The following is a 23,919-nucleotide window of genomic DNA, read 5'->3' on the forward strand; positions in this document are numbered from 1 at the left end:
TGAGGGACTTTTTACAAGGGTGTGTAGTGATAGGACAAGGGGCAATGGATTTAAACTGAAAGAGGTTAGTTTTAGATTAGATATAAGGAAGAAATTTTTTACTCAGAGGGTGGTGAGGCAGTGGAACAGGTTGCCCAGAGAAGTTGTGGATGCCCCATCCCTGTAAGTGTTCAAGGCCAGGTTGGATGAGGCTTTGGGCAACCTGGTGTAGTGGAGGATTTCTCTGCCCATGGCAGGGGGGTTGGAACTAGATGATCTTTAAGGTCCCTTCCAACCCTAACCATTCTATGATTCTATACTGAGTAGTGGTTTCAGTATGCTTGATGGCCCACAAAACCTGCTGAAGGTTGGCAGTAGTACACTGGAAGTCAGTGTCCTAACCAAAAATCCTCTAAGTGATGTCAAATACTGCTACTCTTTCATGAATCTGGAGTTAGTAGCACCACATACATTTCACTAGATAAATGAAGCAAGCAAAATTGATTTATTTTTAAGATTGTTTCATAGCTAGGAAAAAATATCCAACTGACCCAATAGCTCTTACTTCTTCCATCCTTCCTCAAATACTGCATCAACATTTAATACTGCTTCCAGTTGCTCTTGCACAGTATGTCTTGATGGAATTAGACTTCCTTTTCCAAAAAAGCATATTTTGCATGTGTAGTATTATCTACATAGTTTCATGCCTCTTTCTAAACATATGTAGTGTTATTTTCATCTTTCATAGTGGGGTGCCCATGGTTTGTGAAACTGTTCTAGCTGCTTGCTTACAAGAGGATATATTGTGCCTAGGAGGGAATGACTATACTGTAAGTTGAACGTAAAGCCTTTCTGATCAATCATAGAATGGTTAGAGTTGGAAGGGACCTCAAAGATCATCTAGTTCCAAGCCCCCTGCCATGGGCAGAGAAATCCTCCACTATACACCAGGTTGCCCAAAGCCTCATCCAACCTGGCCTTGAACACTGCCAGGGATGGGGCATCTACAACTTCTCTGGGCAACCTGCTCCACTGCCTCACCACCCTCAATGTAAAGAATTTCTTCCTTAGATCTAATTGACATCTCCCCTCTTTCAGTTTGAATCCATTGCCCCTTGTCCTATCACTACACACCCTTGTAAAAAGTCCCTCTCCAGCTATCCTGTAGGCCCCATTTAGGTATTGGAAAGCTGCAATAAGATCACCCTGGAGCCTTCTCTTCTGCAGGCTGAACAGCCCCAACTCTCTCAGCCTGTCTTCATAGCAGAGGTGCTCCAGCCCTCAGATCATCATCGTGGCCCTCCTCTGGACTTGTTCCAGTAGCTCTATGTCCTTCTTATGTTGGGGACTCCAGAGCTGAACACAGTACTCTAGGTGGGGTCTCACAAGAGCTGAGTAGAGGGGCAGAATCATTTCCCTTGACCTGCTGGCCACGCTTCTTTTGATACAGCCCAGGATACGATTTGCTTTCTGGGCTGCCAGCGCACATTGCTGGCTCATGTTGAGCTTCTCATCCACCAGCACTCCCAAGTCCTTTTCCTCAGGGCTGCTCTCGATCCATTCTCCACCCAGCCTGTACTTGTGCTTGGGATTGCCTCAACCCACGTGCAGGACCTTGCACTTGGCCTTGTTGAACTTCATGAGGTTAATCAAATTCTGTTTACATGAAATATTGTGTCCTTCCTCAAATCACTGGTGACAAGCTGGAGCTCTTGTAAAGTGATGTTTCTCTAGTGTTATGCTTTCACACTACTATGTAAATGCATCTGCAATTTTTCTGTCAGTTTTTAAGCAAATACTGAAGATATCTTGCAGGAGATGAGTGAGGACACCGAACACAATCAATGTGATCAAACAAGTGAACCTTTATTTGCATACACTCAGCGTGCTTTATAGCTTTCTAAAACAAGACTTGGCAATCTATGATTGGCTACAATACAAACAATAGCCCACCCCTCAGTATGATTGGTTGCATCCCGGAAGCAACGTCATCCTGGTGTCAAATTCCTGCTCCACATCCAGGCACGTGCTCCCAGGAAAGGCTGGATTGTTCACATGTCTGTTGATTCTCAGGTATCCTTCCACACATCCCCCTTCTTGTTTTTGAACAATCCAGACTTGTTTTACAGCCCATTCAATCATTTTCATGAGCAAGTGTAACAGACAAGAAACTATTAAGAGAATCATTGCGATAGCTACTAAAACTAATAGAAGGCTTTTCATCCTGGTGCAAATATTGAAGCCCAATGCGTGCTTCATCTATTACTACGCCCAAGATTCCGCTGACCAGGAGGGTGTCAATCAGCAGGGTCATCGCGGAGAAGGGAGGCAGGCACAGCACCTTCAGGGCGTCCCCTGTTTACCTGCAGCCTCTTTCCGCTCCGCTCTGAGCCATTTCTTTTACACCCTCAACAGAGTCTATGAAACAGATACTGACTGGGCGTTGCTGCACGCGTGGCCAGTGTGTGCAATGAGGCCTGCCAGGTATGTGCTCTGCTGGCCAACAGCGGATTTTTCGAATTGCATACAAGCAACCCCCACACCTGCAATACACCAAACAACAAGAAACATAAAAACAGTTTACATATCAACATGAAATCTTCTATTATGAGTCTTTTGAACCATTTCTTGTCAGTAACCAGTATGTATCTGTGGGAAGAAGCCACATTCTAGTTTGCTTCGGGTATATATGGTTTTACCCGCTTTGCCGGAACCCACAGTGGTCAGTTTCCTGTAAGTAAACACATGTATCCTCTGCCTGTTACTTTTAATTCTACTGGTCCTTCCCACTTCCCTGTTTTTAAATCTTTATAGAGTACTAGACCCTGCATTTTTTCTTTCCAGAACGACCCCATTCCTTTACTGTGTACTATCATAGGCGGCTCATCGCTGTTTCCTGCCAGCCGTAAAAAGTTCAGGACATACAACGTTTTCATTAATCGATCACTGGACAGCCAACCCTGAGTTCCCCCTTTTTGTTTTAACAACATGGTTTTTAACGTGCGGTGGGAGCGCTCAATGATGGCTTGACCCGTGGGAGAATACGGTATCCCAGTGTGGTGAGTGATACCCCAAAGATTGCAAAAACGAGCAAAGCGAAGCATAAGCAGGTCCGTTATCCGCCTTAATTTCACGTGGAACCCCTAAAACTGCTAAGCAAGCATATAAATGTCGTTTGACATGTCGTGTGGTCTCTCCAGTTTGTGCGGTAGCCCAAATTGCCATAGAATAGGTGTCTATACAGACATGCACGTATTTCCAATGTCCAAACTCTGTTACATGAGTAACATCCATTTGCTATAGTTGGCCAATTGCTAAGCCTTGTTGAATTAGATGACTACGTATATGAACAAAGTAAGGAACAGAGCGCATATTTAGTAAATGTAACAGCTGACCTAATAACTTGCCTAAAACTGGATTAGATATTGCCTTTAGCATAGGCTGTTCTAACCGACGTACTATATCTACCGCATATAATGAATCTGAAACAATATTGATAGGTTGCTGAGTCCAGTTTGAAAATGTTCATACCACGGCTTGCAGTTCAAGAGTCTGTAACGAGTCCTTCAGGCCTCCTTTGATGACATGTTCCTCCCAGGTACCTGTTGAAGATTGCCATGTACTCACAGCCTTTTTTGATTTCCATCCTGCATCAGTGAATATCGTAAGTCCTTCCACCGGAACCTCCGACAGCTGTGGAGTTGAAACAAAATCTTGGTCAGTTAAAAATGTTAACATCTTGTGAGCAGAAAACTGATTACTTAATTGACCTGAAAATCCACATAGTGCTGTTTGTAATTCTAGTGAATGTCGTAAACTCTATTCAAGCCAGACAGATGCAATTGGTAATAGTATTATTTCTGGATCTTTCCCTGCTATTTCCAATAGACGTGTCCGTCCTTTCATTATCAGAAGGGCAAGCAATTCTATTCTTGTTGTAACGGTTTTATGCTGTTGCATGGGTAGGAAAACCCATTCCAGAACTGATAAAGGATCTCTTTTTGATTTGTCCCATTGCATAAAAAGAGCAAATGGATACTTCCTGTTTTGATTAGAATTGACAATTACTAATGTTATCGATTCATCTTTGACGAACCTCGATCCGTATTGAGAAGTTAATTTTGCTGAAATTGTTTGCAAAGCTATTTTTTGGGTTGATAACCTGGTTGTAAGCTTCCCATGTCCTCCATTATTGCATTAACTGCTCGCAGATCATGCAACAATCTCCACTTCCTGTTCTTTTTTGGTATTGTGAAAATTGGAGTGTTCCAAGGACTTATTGACAGCACAATATGGCCTGCACACAACTGTTCGTATACTAGTTCCTATACTTTGAGCAGCTTTTCTTGAGAGAGCGGCCACTGATCAATCCACACTGGGTCGTTCATTTTCCAATGTATTTTGAGGATAGGCTGCTCCCCAGTGGCCGCAGCTAAAAAGACTGGGTCATGATTTGTGCTTTCATTTGGCTCAACAAGTCTCTACCAACCAATGTAATTGATGTGTTCATGACATATGGTTTAGTAGATACTTGCACCCTGTCTGGAAAAATAAATGAAATCACATTTTGGCTAATTCTGGTGGACTGAGTTCCCCCAATGCCAAATACTCCCAAATTGTGAATTGAGGGTCGGCCAACTAGGTGGCCAATTGTGTGCAGCTATGATTGTGACATCAGCACCTGAATCAATTAACATTTTTCTGGTTATTCTAACACCATCTGGCCCCAACATTGTTACCATCATTTCAGGTTTCGTCCTTTTTAGATCCAAAGCAAAGTATACTTCTGGTTGACCAGTGGAGCCAAATCCTCCTTCTCCTCATTCAACATCATCAGATGAAGGCACACAGGCACGGAAAGGCACTAGTTGAGCAATTTTACTGCCCTTTGGAATAAAAACAGGTGGAGTTGACATATATACCATGACCTTAATAATCCCTGTGTAGTCTGCATCAATAACTCCTGGTAATACAAAAATACCTTGACATGATGTAGATGAGCGACCAATTAATAAGGCTGATAACCCTTCACCTAATGGTCCTTTTACGTTTGTATCTATTACTACTACTTTGTCAGATACGAGAGTTGAATCTACTGTGGTTTCCCCATCCACTCTGGCACTTCCTGTGGTGGCGGCGTGGAGGGAACAAATTCCTGACTTGACGCTGGTGTTGCTCCCTGATTTACTATCATCGCGCACAGGGCTGGTGTGCTCGGTTTCCAGTTTCCCTGCTTCCGGCACTCGTTGGTATTATGATTATCCATTTTGCAATTTTTGCACCATTTCTTGCTACTATATTGCTGCTGTTGTTTACGTGGGTTTCTGTAATGGCCTGATTTCCCACAATTAAAGCATTTTTTTTGCTTAGCTCCTCCCCCTTTTTGTTCTAATAGAGGACAAACAGCACTATATACCGCAGCAGCAACTACAGATGCAGGACCAGTGGTGCATTCCATAACTTCTAACATATCTGCCACTTGGGCATCTCTAGGTAATGTGCTCAAGGCCCTTTTTGCTTTATCATTGGCATTCTCAAAGGCAAACATTTTAAAGACTTGTTCCTTCATTGTCTCGTCCAAATCAGGATGACTTCGAACAGCCTGATGTAAATGATCAATAAAGGAAGGAAAACTTTCCAGGGGGCCTTGTTTAATATTTGCAAAGGAATATACTTTTCCCGGTTCTCTAATTGAAATCATTGCTTGATAAGCTAATTGTTGTGACAACTGCAATACTTCTCCCAGAAACCCTTGCTGCAATGCCGTATTTGAAAAAGGACCTTGACCCATCAGCATTTGTGCTTGAACACCATATAGAGGATCTCCCTGCTGCCGAGGTCGTGCAGCTTCACGTTCACATAGTTGTTGCCAGGCCCTGGAAAACAAAAGCTGCTGGGAAGGGGACAAAAGAATATTGGCAACTTGTTGAGAATCATGTGGTATCAGCACATCTGCTGTGAAAATAAATTGCAACAGTCGTTGAGTATAACTGGATTGAAGCCCATATTGCGATACTGCAGAACGCACCTTTTCTAAAATTTTCCAGTCAAAAGGTTCCCATTTTCTATTTCCCCCATGGTCTGTGATAATGGGAAAGGCAGACGGTAGAAAATTTCCTTCAATTAAGGCTTCACGAATAACTCCCTTCCATCTTTTGCTTCTCTCTTGTTCATCTGGTGGCGCAAAGGGTGGTGGAGCAGTCGGCACTGGCGGTGATAATGGCGTAGCAAAAGGATTAGGTGTATTGTGGAGATTTTTCTTCTCATCGGCATCTGTCGTTTTTAATTTCGATAATTTGTCCATAACTTGCTGCAAGACTTCTTCAAATAGTTCCTTTTTTCTGTTGTTCTCCCAAAGAAATCAGCGGGGACAAAGGTTCCTCTACTGGGTGGAACTCTCGGCGGGGCTCTCGGCAGGGCAGTGTGAGGTCAGGGTAGAGGCGGGACTTAGGCCGGCATGACCGTCCACCTATTTCCACGCCTCTTTGTAGTTCTTCCGCCTTCTCTTCCGAGTCCCCTTTTTCTGCCCACGTGCTGCCGCCATCTTGGCACATGCTGTCGCCATTTTGGCTGCCACCATTTCGGCGCAGTTCTAAGCACGTGGTCCCTGAATTCGCAGTTTCTACTTTGATAGCAGGGGGTAATGGTGGTGGTACAGGCACAGAAATTCGCGTAGAAAAGATAGAGGAAGTGTTCATAGCTGTTGGTAAAGAATCAATAGGAGAGGGGGTGAAGGCAGCAAAAGCAGCAGCAGCGACAGTTCGTTCGGCTTCCATGGTATGCAACGTTTCGTTAATTAACTTCCACAGGGTAGCATATTTATTCGCCTCCTTCGTGCTCGCTCCCCCCGAACTGATATCATCCCATAGCTCTGTGCCTATGGCTTCCCACGTAGCGAGTTCAAAAATGACTCCTACTGAGGGGATTAATTCTTTGTTCCCTGCCCACAATAACAGCCCTTTAAGAGCCGAGGATTCATATTTAAGTCCTCTCACAGAGAGCATGTGTTGGAGCAGATTTAGGACAGTCTCTTGTTGCTTATCCAACCCCATCTGTCTCCCTGACCGCTCACCTCTTCTAGGCGAGATTCCAGCGTTGATCCAGCGACTAAACAGATGCACCTTTTTCCACTCAGTGACTGGGCAGGTCACTGCTCATTCCGCCGGGGCAGCGGATCATTCGGTCGGCCTTCCACCCTCTTCCTCGCCAAGTCTCGCAACTTTACCGTGAGGAATCTGAGGGTCCCTGTTCGGGTGCCAATTGCAGGAGATGAGTGAGGACACCTGACACGACCAATATGCTCAAACAAGTGAACCTTTATTTACATACACTCAGCGTGCTTTATAGCTTTCTAAACAAGACTTGGCAATCTATGATTGGCTACAATACAAACAATAGCCCACCCCTCAGTATGATTGGTTGCATCCTGGAAGCAACATCATCATGGTGTCAAATTCCTGCTCTGCATCCAGGCACGTGCTCCAAGGAAAGGCTGGATTGTTCACATGTTCGTTGATTCTCAGGTATCCTTCCACAGTATCTCTTTTTGTTTATCCGGGCCAATATGAAAGGAATGTGAGCTCATTGCATTTTTACTGACAGTATGTGATTTTTAATTAATGTCAAGATTTATATTTCTAAAGTAGTATATGTTGCTACAAATTAAAAGCTTAAGTACATTGTTATAAGTGGGATACGAATGCAGAAAAGTCTTTAAATAAAATCTCAGTCAGGAATACACTGAGGATGATAAGAAAAAATGATATATCTTTGTTAAGGAGTAGTCTATATACTTGCTATCCTGTAATCAGCTTACTTGCTTTATCACAGACCTATTGGATTATTATGGAGTTTTTTTACATTGCTTTCTAACTACATTGTGTTTTTTTTCTTAAGTTACCTTACTAAATACTCCCCTCCTCATCAGATAAGACTGCTGCACTTAATTTCTCTTTATATTCTGAATTTTAAAAAAGCTGAAATAGGAGTTATTGAAACCATAACTGGTGCAGATGAAATAATTATAGTTGACTGTCAGTGAGAACTCATATTGCTATCTTTTTAATGACATTATTGCAGTTCTTGGAGTAATGCCCAGTAGTATGTCACACCGGGATGGATCAGGACATGCTTTTTCTCTTCAGTTGCCCCAATGTGAACTGGACATACTGGCTTCCAGTATCTGTTGGGATGCTGAAGTTTGTCATACAGTAATAACCTTACTGAATCTTTGTGTAAGCTGTATTATCACACTTCAGATAGATTAGTCCAAATACATAGAATTATGAAAAGAATTAAGCTGCACAGTTATTAGCGTCTTTGGGTCTCCATGTATCAATATATATTATTACCTACTTCCTGTAATTTTTAGAAATTTTGCTCAATAATGGAATAAACCTTTAGTTTTATAGAGATAAAATACCAGACTCTCTCTGCAAACCTTTTAGTGTGAAAGTAAAGAGCTTGAGAGATCATGTAATGAACTGCTATTTTTAAATCTTGAAAATACCACAGTATGTGTATACCTTGATGCATCTGAGATGGTACTGGGATACTAAACAGCAGGAAGGATTAGAGACCTAGGAGCTTTTATAGTATTTGTTTCAGAAGTCTGATAGCTTTCTTAGGAAGCATATAGAAGAGAGAAGCCCATTTCATTAGCTTTGTGGCAAGCACCTGTTGAAAATAGAGGCCGATATTGCTTGGCTTGTTTTGTAGGACTCCTTTTCAGTGGCTGATGAATAGTGCCACAATCTCAAAGTATGACTAGGTGGCTTCAGAGCAAGCAATCCAACTTTTTTTTTTAACATATTTCAAGTAGATGAATTTGACTTTATAGGAGCTAGAAAATTCAGGCAGGTAATTTGTCTCTAACTTTAGACATCCGTCTTTGAAGATCTGGTCTTCATCACTGAGGGGATGATCCTTCTTGACCAGGGCCTGTGAGGTTCGACTGAAGGTGATGGCTCAGTCTGTGGAGTTAGTGCTTCAGTTGTGAATGTTGTCCTGTTAGCAGTGAAATGTTCTCTTTGACAAATGTGTCTTTTGACCTGTCAGTCTTCCAGAGATGTGCTTGATTGTCATAGTCTTTGAGACCAAATGACTTCATAGGGTGAGAAGACAAGGGATTTATCAAACTGAGTAAATAACAATTACTACTAAACTAGTGGAGGTGTAGGCTGAGTAACTTTGGGTTTAGAGCCAAATAACAAAGACTTTTTTCTTCCATGTTTTCACATTCTAAATGGATTTGTTACCCTTTTATAGAAAAATGCTGGAAGAAATAGGATATGCTTTAGCTTTTAAAACTACTTTGTAAAGATGCAGTGACTCTCATCTGATGATGGTTTCTGGCAGGGGTGCTTGCACTGCAACCTGTGATCCTCAGGGAAGAGGAGGTTCCACAGAAACCTGCTGGGTGTTATGTTTCTGGTTCATTACACCTGGGCACCACTTAAACTTTTTCTGTAGTTTCCTAACATGTAAATGTATTGTTTTGTCTACATTTAGCCCATATGTGGGACTAAACAATAGCCAGCTGTTCTATTGCCCAATGACCTTTCTCCACTCAGGAAGGGGAATCAAGAAAAGGAAGACCCATGGATTGAGATAAGAACTATTTAATAATTGAAATATAATGAAAAATGACAACGATGATGACTATATATTCAGACAAGTGATGTACAGTGCAATTGCTTACCACCCCTTGACCAATGTCCAGCGTCTTCCTGGCTAGTGATCCTGGAGCAGGAAAATTCTGAAACCACAATCCTGGAAGAGAGAGTAGGCTTCAGGAGCAGAATGATGGACAAGGCCCTCCAGGGATGATGCCCATTGAGAAAGAGAGGCTGTCTCCCAAAAAACATAACATTCAAAGAGTTGTGGTCAACGGTTCAATGTCCAAGTGGAGGCCAGTGACGAGTGGTGTTCCTCAGGGGTCAGTACTGGGGCCAGTGCTATTTAACATCTTTGTTGGTGACATGGACAGTGGGATCGAGTGTACCCTCAGCAATTTTGCAGATGACACCAAGTTGTGTGGTGTTGTGGACACACTGGAGGGAAGGGATGCCATCCAGAGGGACCTTGACAGGCTGGAGAGGTGGGCCTGTGAGAACCTCATGAAGTTCAACAAGGCCAAGTGCAAGGTCCTGCACGTGGGTCGGGGCAATCCCAAGCACAAGTACAGGCTGGGCGGAGAACGGATTGAGAGTGGTCCTGAGGAAAAGGACTTGGGAGTGCTGGTGGATGAGAAGCTCAACATGAGCCGACAATGTGCGCTTGCAGCCCAGAAAGCCAACCGTATCCTGGGCTGCATCAAAAGAAGCGTGGCCAGCAGGTCGAGGGAGGTGATTCTGCCCCTCTACTCTGCTCTTGTGAGACCCCACCTGGAATACTGTGTTCAGCTCTGGAGTCCCCAGCACAAGAAGGACATAGAGCTGCTGGAACGAGTCCAGAGGAGGGCCACGAAGATGATCCAAGGGCTGGAACACCTCTGCTATGAAGACAGGCTGAGAGAGTTGGGGCTGTTCAGCCTGGAGAAGAGAAGGCTCCGGGGTGATCTTATAGCAGCCTTCCAGTACCTAAAGGGGGCCTACAGGAAAGCTGGAGAGGGACTTTTTACAAGGGTGTGTAGTGATAGGACAAGGGGCAATGGATTTAAACTGAAAGAGGGCAGATTTAGATTAGATCTAAGGAAGAAATTTTTCACTCAGAGGGTGGTGAGGCAGTGGAACAGATTGCCCAGAGAAGTTGTGGATGCCCCATCCCTGGCAGTGTTCAAGGCCAGGTTGGATGAGGCTTTGGGCAACCTGGTGTAGTGGAGGATTTCTCTGCCCATGGCAGGGGGGTTGGAACTAGATGATCTTTGAGGTCCCTTCCAACTCTAACCATTCTATGATTCTATAACAATTTATAGTGAGCGTGACATTATACAGTATGAAATGCTGTTGCGGTTTAGCCTGGCTGGCAACTAAATGCCACACAGCCACTTGCTCATCCTCCCCCACCCCCAGGGGACGGGGAAGAGAATTAAAGGGGAAAAGAGAAAGAGACCCATGGGTTGATATAAGAAAAAAATAATAATAATGAAATATGAATATATGTATGTATAATGATAATAATATATACAAACAAGTGATGCACAGTGTAATTGCTCACCACCCGGTGACCAAGGCCCGTCCCATCCCAGACTAACGGTCCCCAAACAGATAAGTCCTGACAGCACAAACCCGCAAGAGCGAGAGGCCAGAGAGAGAGAGCGCACTCTGAGAGTGAGAGCCCCAGAAGAGCAAAGACCCTTCTTTCTGGTCAACCTTCATTTTTATACTGGGCATGATGCTGCATGATATGGAATATCAGCTGTGCTTCAGTACCAATCACTTCAGAAGCAGCTTGAACTCCTTTGTTTGCTGCTAATATCTCTCTTTCAGTTGAAGTATAGTGAGCTTTGCATCCTCTGTACCCCTGACTCAAAACCTGAGGGGTTGACCTCGAGTCTCCCCTGGTGCTTTCTGCCGGAGACTCCAGGTAGGGCTGTACTTCCCGGCTGCAGTGTAGAGCATATTTTTCACATCTTGTTTTGTCTGGACTGGTTGATTTCAAGAGTCCTACACATTTCTCCAAGTGAAAGCAAACTGTGACTTGCATTCAGTTGCCAAAAGAATTGAGAAAAATGCATTAGCAATATCATTTGTGGCGTACCACTTGGCTGCCTCTGTCTCCAGTTCGTATTGAAGTCCTAGCATATCCGGCACGGCAGCACTCAATGGTGACATAACTCCATTCACGATAGTTTCCTGTCAGTCTCCGTTCTCCATTGGACTTTCGCACTGGTCATATGGGGCTGTTAAAGGATGAGCGGGTCTTGCTCATCACTCCTTGGCTCTCCAGTTGACGAATCAACTTATGGATAGGAATCACAGAGTCTTGGTTGGTGCGATATTGCCGTCGATGCACTGTTGTGGTAGTGATTGGCACCTGTTGTTTTTTGACCCTCAGCAATCCCACAACAGAAGGGTCCTCTGAGAGACCAGGCAAAGTAAACAACTGCTTGGCTTCCTCTATTTCCAATGCAGCTGTACCAGAAGCCCACTGATACCCTCTTGGGTTCTTGAAATACCCTCACAGAGCACCAGTAGCAGATGGGGGTGGAATAACCGTAGCAGGTGCCTGGGTTGGTGTAACTGTAGTGGTGCCTGTTGCAGGGGTTGGAATAACCCACTGCAGCAGGAGCAGCTGTTGCCATCCCACCCACTTGCCCCACTGTGCTTCCTTTTTTAGATTAATCATAGCTGGTGCCTGGGTTGGAATGACTGCAGGGACTATCGTGGGGATCGGAGCAGCTGCTGTGCCTGTTGTGAGGGTTGAGGTAGCAGCTGGGTTAACACTGGTAGGGGATGGAATGGTCTTTTTAAGTAGTCATTTAACCCTAATTATATGCATAATTAGACATGTATTCAGGAGCCCTAGCAACAGGATCATGCTCATTTGAACATCCCAAGGATACTGAAAATTCTCAAGAAATTTTGCAAATGGACTAGAGGAGAAAGTGAAGAAAGGTATCTCCCCCATGTATTGGCTTCCCAAGTAGAAAAAGCATCTGGTGTAATTAGTAACAGTGCCTACCAGATGGCTCCCGAAGTATTGAAATGATGCTGCCACTGCTGCTGCCGATCTGCGCGCCACCGGCCACCACTGAATACAGATACAAAATGGGTCCCTCTACCCATAATTTTCTCATACCAGAAGCCAGCACCATGCAGCACAGCAAGGCAATACCCTCAATCAGCAAAGCGATATTCTTAATCTTAATCCAATGCCTAGAGGTGGTAAACCACATACAAACACTGGCAAACAGCATATATGGTAATTAAGGTGCTACATAACACGACTCTGAAACAAAATCTGAGAGCAAATAAAACATTCTGACCAGTGATGGTGTCGTGGTTTAGGCCAGCAACTAAACTCCACACAGCCGCTCGCTCACCCTTCCCCACCCCCAGAGGATGGGAAAGAGAATTAAATGGGAAAAGGGAAAGAGACCTGTGGGTTGAGAGAAGAACAATTTAATACTACTACTAAAATATGAATATATACACGTACAATGATAATAATACATACAAACAAGAGATGTACAGTGTAATTGCTCACCACCCCTTGACCAAGGCCCGTCCTGTCCCAGACTAATGATCCTGAAACATAACTCCCGACACTGCAATCCCACATGAGCAAGGGGGGGGGAGAGAGGGGGAGGGGAGGAGAGAGAGGAGCAAAGGCCCTTCTTTCTAGCTGACCCTCAACTTTATACTGGGCATGACGCTGCATGATATGGAATACTAATTGGCCAGTTTGGCCCTCAATCCTAAGTCTAAGTTTAAATCATAAGGGGAATTGTGGACCCTTTGTCCTGGCTATGCTCCCCCCTATCCTGTTGTGCTCCTGCACACTGGCAAGAACATGGCAGCTGAAAAGTCCTTGAGGCCTTAGTGCCAACTATAAACATCAGTGCGCTGTCAGCGTTCTTCTCAGAGCAAGTCTCAGACTAAACCCAAAACACGGAGCTCTTCTAGCTGCTAAAAAGAAGAGCTAACTGTCCCAGTCGCAACTAGGACAGCATCCACCCCGTATTCCATACCATGCATGTCATGCTCACATCTCACATATATACATAGATACCATTCCCTTAGTCCATGGGTCATCCCTCCAAAATGTCTGTTGAGTTCATTTAGTCCATAACTCTGGGCTCCATCTGTCATGGCAGTCTCTCAGGGCAGGAGAGATGATGTGGAATTCGCTCAGTTGGTAGAACGGATGACATGTAGTCTCTGTTGCATGTGACATCCAGAGCTGGTAGTTGGTGTATCCGGCAACAGTCCATGTCCACATCCTGCAGGTTGAAGATGTTGATCTTGAGGAAGGTGCTGAAGATCTGGAATCAATTCTGGTTCTCTCAATATTCATTCTTCATTAACCTGGATGATTCTTAATATAATGGCATTAGTGCAATGTGACAACCATAGCAATGATGGTATGCAGGGACAGGGTTATTCAGCAATTAATATCACACAATCCAATTCATTTTATCGTCTATTTTCACCCAAAATCGAATCCCCTTGAGGTACACATCGGACTTCCCCGTCCTTCTGCATCACCCACCAAGTGCACCCAGGTCCTTGAGCAAAAGCAATCCCACGAATGGGTTTACCTTTACTCGAGGCAGGAATAACCCAGACTGTCTTCCCCAGCATATTCCTAATGTGCACTACAGGGACTTTATCCCCTTCTACAGTATATAAAAGTTCTGATTGGGCAGGACCAGCTCGATTGGCAGATCCCCTAGTGTTGACTAACCAGGTGGCTTTTGCTAAATGGGTATCCCAATGTTTGAAAGTTCCACCACCCATTGCTTTCAGTGTGGTTTTTAGCAGTCCGTTATATCGTTCGATCTTCCCGGAAGCTGGTGCATGATGGGGGATGTGATATACCCACTCGATGCCATGCTCTTTGGCCCAAGTGTCTATACGATTGCTATGGAAATGAGTCCCGTTATCTGACTCAATTCTCTCTGGGGTGCCGTGCCGCCACAAGACTTGCTTTTCAAGGCCCAAGATAGTGTTTCGGGCAGAGGCATGGGGCACAGCATAGGTTTCCAGCCATCCAGTGGTTGCTTCCACCATTGTGAGCACATAGAACTTGCCATGGTGGGTTTGTGGAAGCGTGATATAATCAACCTGCCAGGCCTCCCCATATTTATATTTTAACCAACTTCCTCCATACCAAAGAAGTTTTAACCGCTTGACTTGCTTGATCGCAGCGCATGTTTCACATTCATGGATCACCTGTGCATTAGTGTCCATAGTTAAGTCCACCCCTCGCTCACGAGCCCATCTGTATGTTGCATCCCTTCCTTGATGGCCTGAGGCATCATGGGCCCAATGAGCTAAAATTTTTTCACCTTTGTGTTGCCAGTCCAGATCCACCTGAGCCACTTTAATCTTAGCGGCCTGATCCACCTGTTGATTGTTTTGATGTTCTTCAGTGGCTCGACTCTTGGGTACATGAGCATCTGCGTGATGTACTTTTACAGCCAGCTTCTCTACCTGTGCAGCAATGTCTTTCCACAACGGGACAGCCCAGACTGGTTTGCCTCTGCGCTGCCAGTTGCTCTGCTTCCACTGCTGTAGCCACCCCCACAGGGCATTCGCCACCATCCATGAGTCGGTGTAGAGATAGAGCACTGGCCACTTTTCTCACTCAGCAATACCTAAGGCTAGTTGGACGGCTTTCACCTCTGCGAACTGACTCGATTCACCTTCTCCTTTAGTAGCTTTTGTGATTTGTCAGTAGGACTCCACACAGCAGCTTTCCACCTTCGATGTTTTCCTAAAAGGCAACAGGATCCATCAGTAAACAGAGCATATTTCTTCTCATTGTCTGATAGTTCATTATATGGTGGGGCCTCTTCAGCACCTGTCACCTCCTCCTCCTCTTGTGACATTCTGAGGTCTTTACCTTCAGGCCAGTTAGTGATCACTTCCAAAATTCCTGGGCGATTGGGGTTTCCTATCCGAGCCCTTTGTGTGATCAATGCGACCCACTTGCTCCATGTAGCATCAGTTGCGTGATGTGTAGAGGGGACACTCCCTTTGAACATCCAGCCCAGCACCGGCAGTCGGGGTGCCAGGAGCAACTGTACTTCAGTACCAATCACTTCAGAAGCAGCTCGGACTCCTTCATAGGCTGCTAATATCTCTTTCTCAGTTGGGGTATAGTTGGCTTCGGATCCTTTGTATCCCCGACTCCAAAACCCAAGGGGTCAACCTCAAGTCTCCTCTGGTGCTTTTTGCCAGAGACTCCAGGTAGGACCGTTCTCCCCAGCTGAGGTGTAGAGCACATTTTTAACATCTTGTCCTATCCGGACTGGTCCAAGGGCTACTGCATGAACTATTTGTTGTTTAATTTGTTCAAAGGCTTGTTGTTGCTCGGGGCCCCATATAAAATCATTCTTCTTTCAAGTCACTTCATAGAGAGCACTTACAATCTGTCTTTAATCTGGAATATGCATTCTCCAGAAACCCACAACGCCTGAGGAAGCTTGTGCTTCCTTTTTGTTAGTTGGTGGAGACATAGCTGTTACTTTATTAATCACATCCATTGGGATCTGACGACATCCATCTTGCCATTTTATTCCTAAAAACTGAATCTCCCGTGCAAGTCCCTTGACCTTACTTTGTTTTATGGCAAAACGAGCTTTCAGAAGGATTTGGATTATTTTCTCACCTTTCTCAAAAACTTCTTGTGCTTTGTTGCCCCATACAATGATGTCATCAATGTATTGCAGGTGTTCTGGAGCTTCACCCTGTTCCAGTGTAGTTTGGATCAGTCCATGGCAAATAGTAGGGGCAGTCAGTTTCAGGTATAGTGGATGCCCCTTCACGTGAAAGCAAACTGTGGCCTGCACTCTGCTGGCAAAGGAATTGAGAAAAACGCATTAGCGATATCAATTGTAGCGTACCACCTGGCTGCCTTTGACTCCAGTTCATATTGAAGTTCCAGCGTATCTGGCACGGCAGCACTCAATGGTGGTGTAACTTCATTCAAGCCATGATAGTCTACTGTCAGTCTCCAGTCTCCATTGGACTTACGCACAGGCCATATGGGGCTGTTAAAAGGTGAGCAGATCTTGGTGATCACTCCCTGGCTCTCCAGTTGACGAATCCCAAAACAGATAAGTCCCGACACCACAATCCCGGATGAGTGAGAGACCGGGGGGGGGGGGCGGGGGGGGCGGCGAGAGATCGCACTTCAAGAGTGAGAGCCCCGGAAGAGCAAAAGCCCTTCTTTACAGCTGACCCTCATCTATATACGGGGCATGACATTGCATGATATGGAATACTCCATTGGCCAATTTGGCCCTCAATCCTAAGTCTAAGTACACATCATAAGGGGAGTTGTGGACCCTCTCCCGGCCATGCTCCCCCCTATCCTGTTGTGCTCCTGCACACTGGCAAGAACATGGCAGCTGAAAAGTCCTTGAGACCTCAGTGCCAACTATAAACATCAGTGTGCTGTCAGCATTCTTCTCAGAGCAAGTCTCAGACTAAAACCAAAACATGGAGCTCTTCTAGCTGCTAAAAAGAAGAGCTAACTCTGTCCCAGATGAAATCAGGACAGACAGCCAAGGCAATATCATGAATGCTTATAGCAAATTTGGTTTAACACACTCTTGTCAACTCTGTTGTTATCTCAACCCTTAGTGCCTCATGTTGAATGCCAAAAAGGGCTGTTGTGGTTTTAACCTGATGCAACCAAACACCATGCAGGTGCTTGCTCACCCTCCCCACCACCCCCTGGGGAGTAGGGGAGAGAATCAGAAGGGTAAGGGCAAGGAGACTTGTGGGTTCAGATAAGAACAACTTAATAAATGAAATAAAATAATAATAATAATAATAATATACAAATGAGTGATGCACATTGCAATTGCTCACCACTCACTGACCAATGCCCAGCCTGTCTCCGGCTAGCAATCCCAGAGGAGAGAAATCCCAAAACCTCAGTCACAGAAGAGAGAGAGAACTTCCTGGCCAACCCTTATTTAGATGTTGAACAGGACATCACATGGTATAGAATATCCCACTGACCAATTTGGATCAGTTGCTCTGGCTATGTTCCCTCTCAGCTTCTTGTGCACCTGCACACTAGCAAAGCATGGGAAGTTGAAAAGTCCTTGATTTCTCAGCAACAACTAAAAACATCAGCATGTTATCAACAGTCTTCTCATACCGTATCCCATACTAAATCCAAAACACAGCGCTATTCCAGCTACTAAGAAGAAAACTAACTCTATCCCAGTCGAAACCAGAACAGTTACCTTGACTCAGGAATAGCTTTTGCTGTATGAAGATCAAGATCAGAGCAGGATCAAGTCCTCAGTGGAGTACACTCTGGGTTTGTTATTTTTTTGTGCTGAGGTACAGTGACACGGGGACTGGCAACCCAGCTATTGTCACGTAGGCAAACTTGAGCTTGACTACAGTAGATGAGAGGTTTTGCTTTAGATTAAAAAATAATCAAAATCTTTAGGTTTAGGCTACAAAATGAGGATGTCCTGCAATATGCAGGAAACTTTGTGCATTCACAGGAAAAATATTTTTTCCACATATACAACAGTAGAAGAATATTTAGTAAACTATAGTTTTAGCCAAATTTGAATTAAAATAGGAAGATTTTTTGAACACTTCAGAAACTGTTCTATAAAAATACACGCAATAATTAAATTCTGCAAAAAGATAACTAGTTTACTGAGCAAAAGCTTTCAGACTTGATTTGTCTTTCCCACCTGCATAGAGGAAAAATACAAGAGTTCTTTGTGCAGGCAAGAGTAGATTAGTTTAGCTGTCATATCAGAGGAAGATAGTTGCTTCTGCTTTTTAGAGAACAAGTATGGATTGTTAAGCCTCTGCTGTCATATTGCATTGTTCATGAATTCAAGTCCAAGGGCCTCTAAAAGACTTTTTTTATATTGATTGGGACGTTTATCATGGTTATATGAACAAATGAAATACTGTGTCATTCTTTCACTGCTGGGATAGTGTTTTCTGTCTTGTATGCAAAGTATTCATGCAACTGAGATGGTTCATGCCATGGAATAACTAATATAAAAACCAGAGTAATTCTACATTCTTAACTTGCACCTATGTTATTTTGGAGCTGACTGTTCCTATGCAGATGAAGATTTTTGTCTTTTGTCGTGGTTTTAGGCTGATCTAGCAACTAAAACTCACACAGTCTCTCCTTCTCCAGTAAAGTAGAGAGGAGAGGGAAAAAAAACCAAAGGGACTGAGGGTTGAGACAAGAACAGAGGGAGCACCCACCAACCATGGTCCCGGGCAAACCAGACAGGGCTTTCTCAAAGCAAAAGAGTTTATTAACGATTACTTAGAAGGACAAAGGGAAACAGAAACCGATTACTCGAGAGGACAGAAAGAAACAAAACCAGATCTTAAAACCGACACCTTCCCCCCCCCCACCCCTTCCTTTTCCTCCCGGCTCTACCTCCTCCCCCCAGCAGCACAGGGGGCAGGGACTGGGGGAATGCAGGTCAGTTCATTCCGTGCTGTTACTGCTGCTTCTTTCTTAAAGGAGAAGGAGTCCTTACACCCTTTTCCCCTGCTCCAATGGATCCCCTACCCACGAGGAAAAATCCACAAACTTCTCCAGCGTGAGTCCAGCCCACTGGAAGCAATCCTTCCCCACAGATTGCTCCGGTGTGGGCTTTACCACAGTCTCGGGTACTTAGGGAGTTGTAGCCACTCGCTCCGGCGTGGGTCGTCACGCAGACTCCAGATGCCTCTCTGCCTTGTCGTGCACCCCAACACGACCATCCTCAGGCTCAGGCATCTTCTCCCCATGGGCTGCGAGTGGGTCTCTGCTCCACCGAGTCCGTCCTGGTTGCAGGGGGGCCACCTGCTATCTCACCATCAGCCGCAGGGGAAACTCGGCTCCGGCACACCTCCTCCCGCTCCATCCTCACTGACCTGCTGTCGATGCAGCTGTTTCTCTCAGATCTCAGTCCTCTCCAGGTGAACTCAGCCCAGTGGGCACCCTGGGAGTGGGGTGCCCCCGAGTTCCCCAGCTGGCTCCGCTGCCGCCATCCTCCGTGGGCGGCGCTGGCCCGACGCAGGCAGCTGCCCGGCCGGGAGCCAGGGAGTGGGGGCAGTGCCCTCCTCCCTTCTCTGCTCGATCCTGGGCGAAGCACCTTTTCCGGTTCCTTTGTCCTGACTTAAATAGGGCAATTCGCAGAGGCGCCCTATTGGCTCAACCCCGAGGGGGATGGCAGTCTGATCTGGTGGCCAGAACTAAGCCTAACCCGGTTCCAAAACCGGGGAGGTCGTAGGGAGCAAAACCCCTCTCCTGCCACCAGAACCACCCCCCTCCACATCAAACCATGACATCTTTGAACTGTTTTTTTTGACTGAGGAAAAAAAGTAAAATCGGCCCTTTTTAGACAATAGCATTTCCCTCCCCTATTTTAAGCTTTTAGGCACTTTCTCCATTTGAACTCTACCTGCTGCTGTAATCTCTTTGTTTTTCATGAAGAATTGCTATTTTTTGTCTTTCTAGAAAGCAATAGTATGAAATTCATTATTGAGACAAAAATAACTTGTCACTTGCATTAGTTTTGAAGTTAAGCAGGTGTTAATGCTTAACCTCTGAAAAAACATTAATTCTTAGGTGGATTGGTTTTCTATTTATAAACATTTAAGTCTTTAATTGTTAGACACAGTTCTGACTGTCTACATTCGATTATTAACAGTAGGTTTAGATGTAGCTTGAAAGAAAATTAATTTTCTTTACAATATCCATCTGCTTATTACATTTCAGCACTGAACAGGAAGAGTTTTTTCCTGTCTCATACTTTGTTTCCTTTGCATCTACAAAGAGAGAAAACAAAATAACATGGCTATTCCTTCTGACCAGTGAAAACTTCTCATTTTTCTAAGGAGGGATTTGTGATAAATGAACCTTAGTAATTGTCGTGGTTTTAGGCCGATCCGGCAACTAAACCCCACACAGCCGCTCTCTCACTCCTTCCCCAGTGAAGTGGAGAGGAGAAAAATGTAATAAAGGGACTGAGGGTCGAGACAAGAACAGAGGGAGCACCCACCAACCATGGTCCCAGGCAAAACAGACTCGGCTTTCTCAAAGCAAAACAATTTATTAACAGTTACTTAAAAGAATAAAGACAAGCAAAACCGGTTACTTGAAAGGATAAAAAGAAATAAGGCCAGATCTTAAAAAAAACACCTCCTCACCCCCCTTTCCTTTTCTTCCTGGCTCTAAATACCCCCCCAGCGGCACAGGGGGACAGGGAATGGGGGAGTGCAGGTCAATTCATCCTATGTTGTTACTGCCGCTCCTTTCTTAAAGGAGAAGGAGTCCTTACACCATTTTCCCTTGCTCCACTGGATCTCCTACCCACGAGGAAAATCCACGAACTTCTCCAGCGTGAGTTCTACCCGCAGGATGCAATCCTTCCCCATTGGATTGCTCTGGTGCGGGCTTTACCACAGTCTCGAATTCTTAGGGAGTTGTTGCCACCCGCTCCCGTTCCACCTCGTCCCCTTCCATCTTCACTGACCTGGTGTCGGTGTGGCTGTTTCTCTCAGATCTCAGTCCTCTCTGGGTGAACTCGGCCTGGTGGGCACCCCGGGAGCAGGGCTCTCCCCGAGTTCCCCAAGTGTCTCTGCCGCCGCCATCCTCAGCGGGTGGCGCCGGCCCGGCGCGGGCAGCTGCCCAGCCAGGAGCCGGGGAGCGGGGGCAGCGCCCCCCTCCCCTCTCCTCTCCTCGCTCCTAGGCAAAGGCACACCTTTCCGGTTCCTTTGTCCCAACTTAAATAGGGCAATTTGCAGAGGTGCCGATTGGCTCAAACCCTGAGGGGGATGGGAGTCTGATCTGGTGGCCAGCTCCTGCCACCTGAACCTCCCCCCCCATCAAACCATCACAGTAATAAATTGCTGAGAGGCATTGGAATTCTGACATCTTATTGCAGTGAATGTTGTAGGGAATATGTTGTAGGTCATCATATGGTACATAAATGTATGTTTAACTGCATAGCTAAATGTTTTAGAAGTTGAAGACTGCATGCATGAAAGCAGTGGATGTAAATATGCAACTGCTTCTCATTGTAACTAAATTATTATATAGCCTTGTCTTCCACTTTGAGTTGTGATTTTATTTTTGAAACAAAATTTTATTCTGAGAGTTGGCTTAATCAAGCTTGCTTATTTTTAAAGATGGCTAACTTCAGGAAGATAGAAGGGGATCGTGCACTGCTGCTTAAGAATGTAGTTTAGCAGATAGTTCAACAGAATCAGGAAATCTTCCAGACTGTTTATACTTGGTTTTCAGTGTCTGACAGTATTTTTTGCTGCTTTGTGGTTGCCAATCACAGGCAACTACTTTGCTGTAGGTCAAACAAGCACAAGCCCGGATGGATTATACTTTCATTTTACAGATATGAACTTGCTGTGAGTTTTGCTGTAATTATAGCTGACTTGAAGTGCTTTTGAGTCATCAGTCACTCAGAAATCAATTCTCAAGGATGCTAGCCTTACTTTCATTATTTCTGTGTCTAGTTTAAACATACTGTGTATTAGTTTACAAGTCCTCTTTTTTTGAGGAAGAGTTCACGTATAGGAAGAGGCACTGCATACATAGTTTCATGCTTGTGCATCCTATGAAGATAGAAACTTTTCACCATTAATTTATATTCATTTTGTATTTTTTTTTAAATAGAGATTGCAAAATTTGAATTGCCAATGCATGCATGAACCATCCCAACCCAACGCTTCTGAAACTTTTGGCGAATGACATAATGTACAGAGTAATTTTTGTATTGGTTTAATACTTGCCAAGACATTCCTCTTGACTGGGTGTCCAGTGTTACAAGCAATACACGTTTTAAAGAAATACCCCTCAAAACAGGTATGCTGTGAACTGCAGGCTAGCAAATTAGTCATAACTCTTGAAAGGCTTGCTGCAGTCAGTTGGAAGTAGTGGTTTTAGTAGCTGCATTGTAAGGAGAGGGAGAACAGGATGGCACAAAGCTTAAGAATGCTATAGTATTATACCTTAACTAAAAATAATTGTATTTATGACTATAATATTATTTTTTTTGTTTGCTGTAGTCGTGACATGGAGAACAGAGAAACTCTCAGGGGATTGCAGAAGATGGATGACTGCCCAGAAGAGCGTATGATCAGGGAAAAACTCAAGGCAACATGTATGCCAGCCTGGAAGCATGAATGGCTGGAAAGAAGAAGCAGGAGAGGCCCTGTGGTAAGTGTTATGGAAGTAAGGGCAATATCTGTGACAACCATTACAAATAAAAATCCCTTAAATTTCTTTCTTTTAGAAACCTCTTTATCATTAACAATTTGCGGACTCTTAATTGTGATCTTCTCATTAATTTTTTTTTAATGAGCTGTTTAACAGGAAATTGTGGCTTTCTGAATTGTACGGATTTATTAAGCTTTATTTTTTTAAAAAAAGCATATTGCTGTGCTACTGATTGTGGTGTAAAATGCTACTGTGGCAGCACTGCCCTCTAATGTCAACAGCGAAAATAGCTCTTGTTCATTAGCTAAAAACACATATGAGTGTAAAACTGCACTGTAGAAAAAATTAAAATGTATCTTGATTACTGCATAGCTTGAAATTATGGTTCCCTGCTCAGCTCACTTCTCTTGAGGTTTCTTTTTTTTTTAATAAAACTTTTGATGCTCTGAATTCTCAATTACTACCGTTTTACATTTAAACTTTTTCAAGCACTAGCAACTGATAACTGTAACTTGTCCATAGACACATGGATTTGCATTCTGACCTTCCAGGTAAGAAAAAAAAGCATTACAGTAATTAGTAGGAAGAAAAAAAAATCTATATTGCTTTTCATAGTTTTCCTTTATCCTGTTCATTTTCATAATCAGATAGAAATATATTTTAAAACAACAAAAACAAAGATTTCTGAAAAGTTCAGGTTTTCAAGAAGTATGCATTCAATATGGTGACTTCTTAAAGTAAAACAAGCAGTGCTTGGATCAAGTCTGTAAATGCAGGTTTTTCCTCTCTTGGGCAGCGCCTAACTGCTAGGCTACAACCTCCTCATTGTCCTCTTCTCCCTATAGCCTACTGAAACTGAAATGCATTTCTGGATAATGGAACAGCTTCAGCTGGATGAGTTAAATGCTTCAGTTTAAAATAGCATTTGACCTTGTGGATCCAGTCCAAATCATCAGGTAGAAAGGCACTGAAGCTGGATGTCTCTTCCTCCTCATATCCTGAGCAGGGAAAGCACCTTCCATTTTTTTTGCCTAAATCAAAGAGACCTCTGCAACTTTCTAGGAGAAGTCTACTCTGTTAATCTGAAGTGGTTTTTGGAGC

General features: G+C 44.3%; 1 protein-coding gene across 1 annotated transcript in view; it reads left to right on the forward strand.

Moving 5' to 3' along the window:
* LOC147526289 (mitogen-activated protein kinase kinase kinase 1-like) overlaps positions 1–23,919 on the forward strand; it is a 174,986-nt gene that overhangs the window by 121,836 nt on the left and 29,231 nt on the right. Inside the window, exon 2 of the mRNA XM_086630222.1 lies at positions 22,668–22,818. Coding sequence (XP_086486348.1) covers positions 22,668–22,818 — 151 coding nt within the window. The remainder of the gene's footprint in view (positions 1–22,667; positions 22,819–23,919) is intronic.

The sequence above is a fragment of the Tauraco erythrolophus genome, chromosome W (genome assembly GCF_009769465.1).
Source record: "Tauraco erythrolophus isolate bTauEry1 chromosome W, bTauEry1.pri, whole genome shotgun sequence".
NCBI lineage: Eukaryota > Metazoa > Chordata > Aves > Musophagiformes > Musophagidae > Tauraco > Tauraco erythrolophus.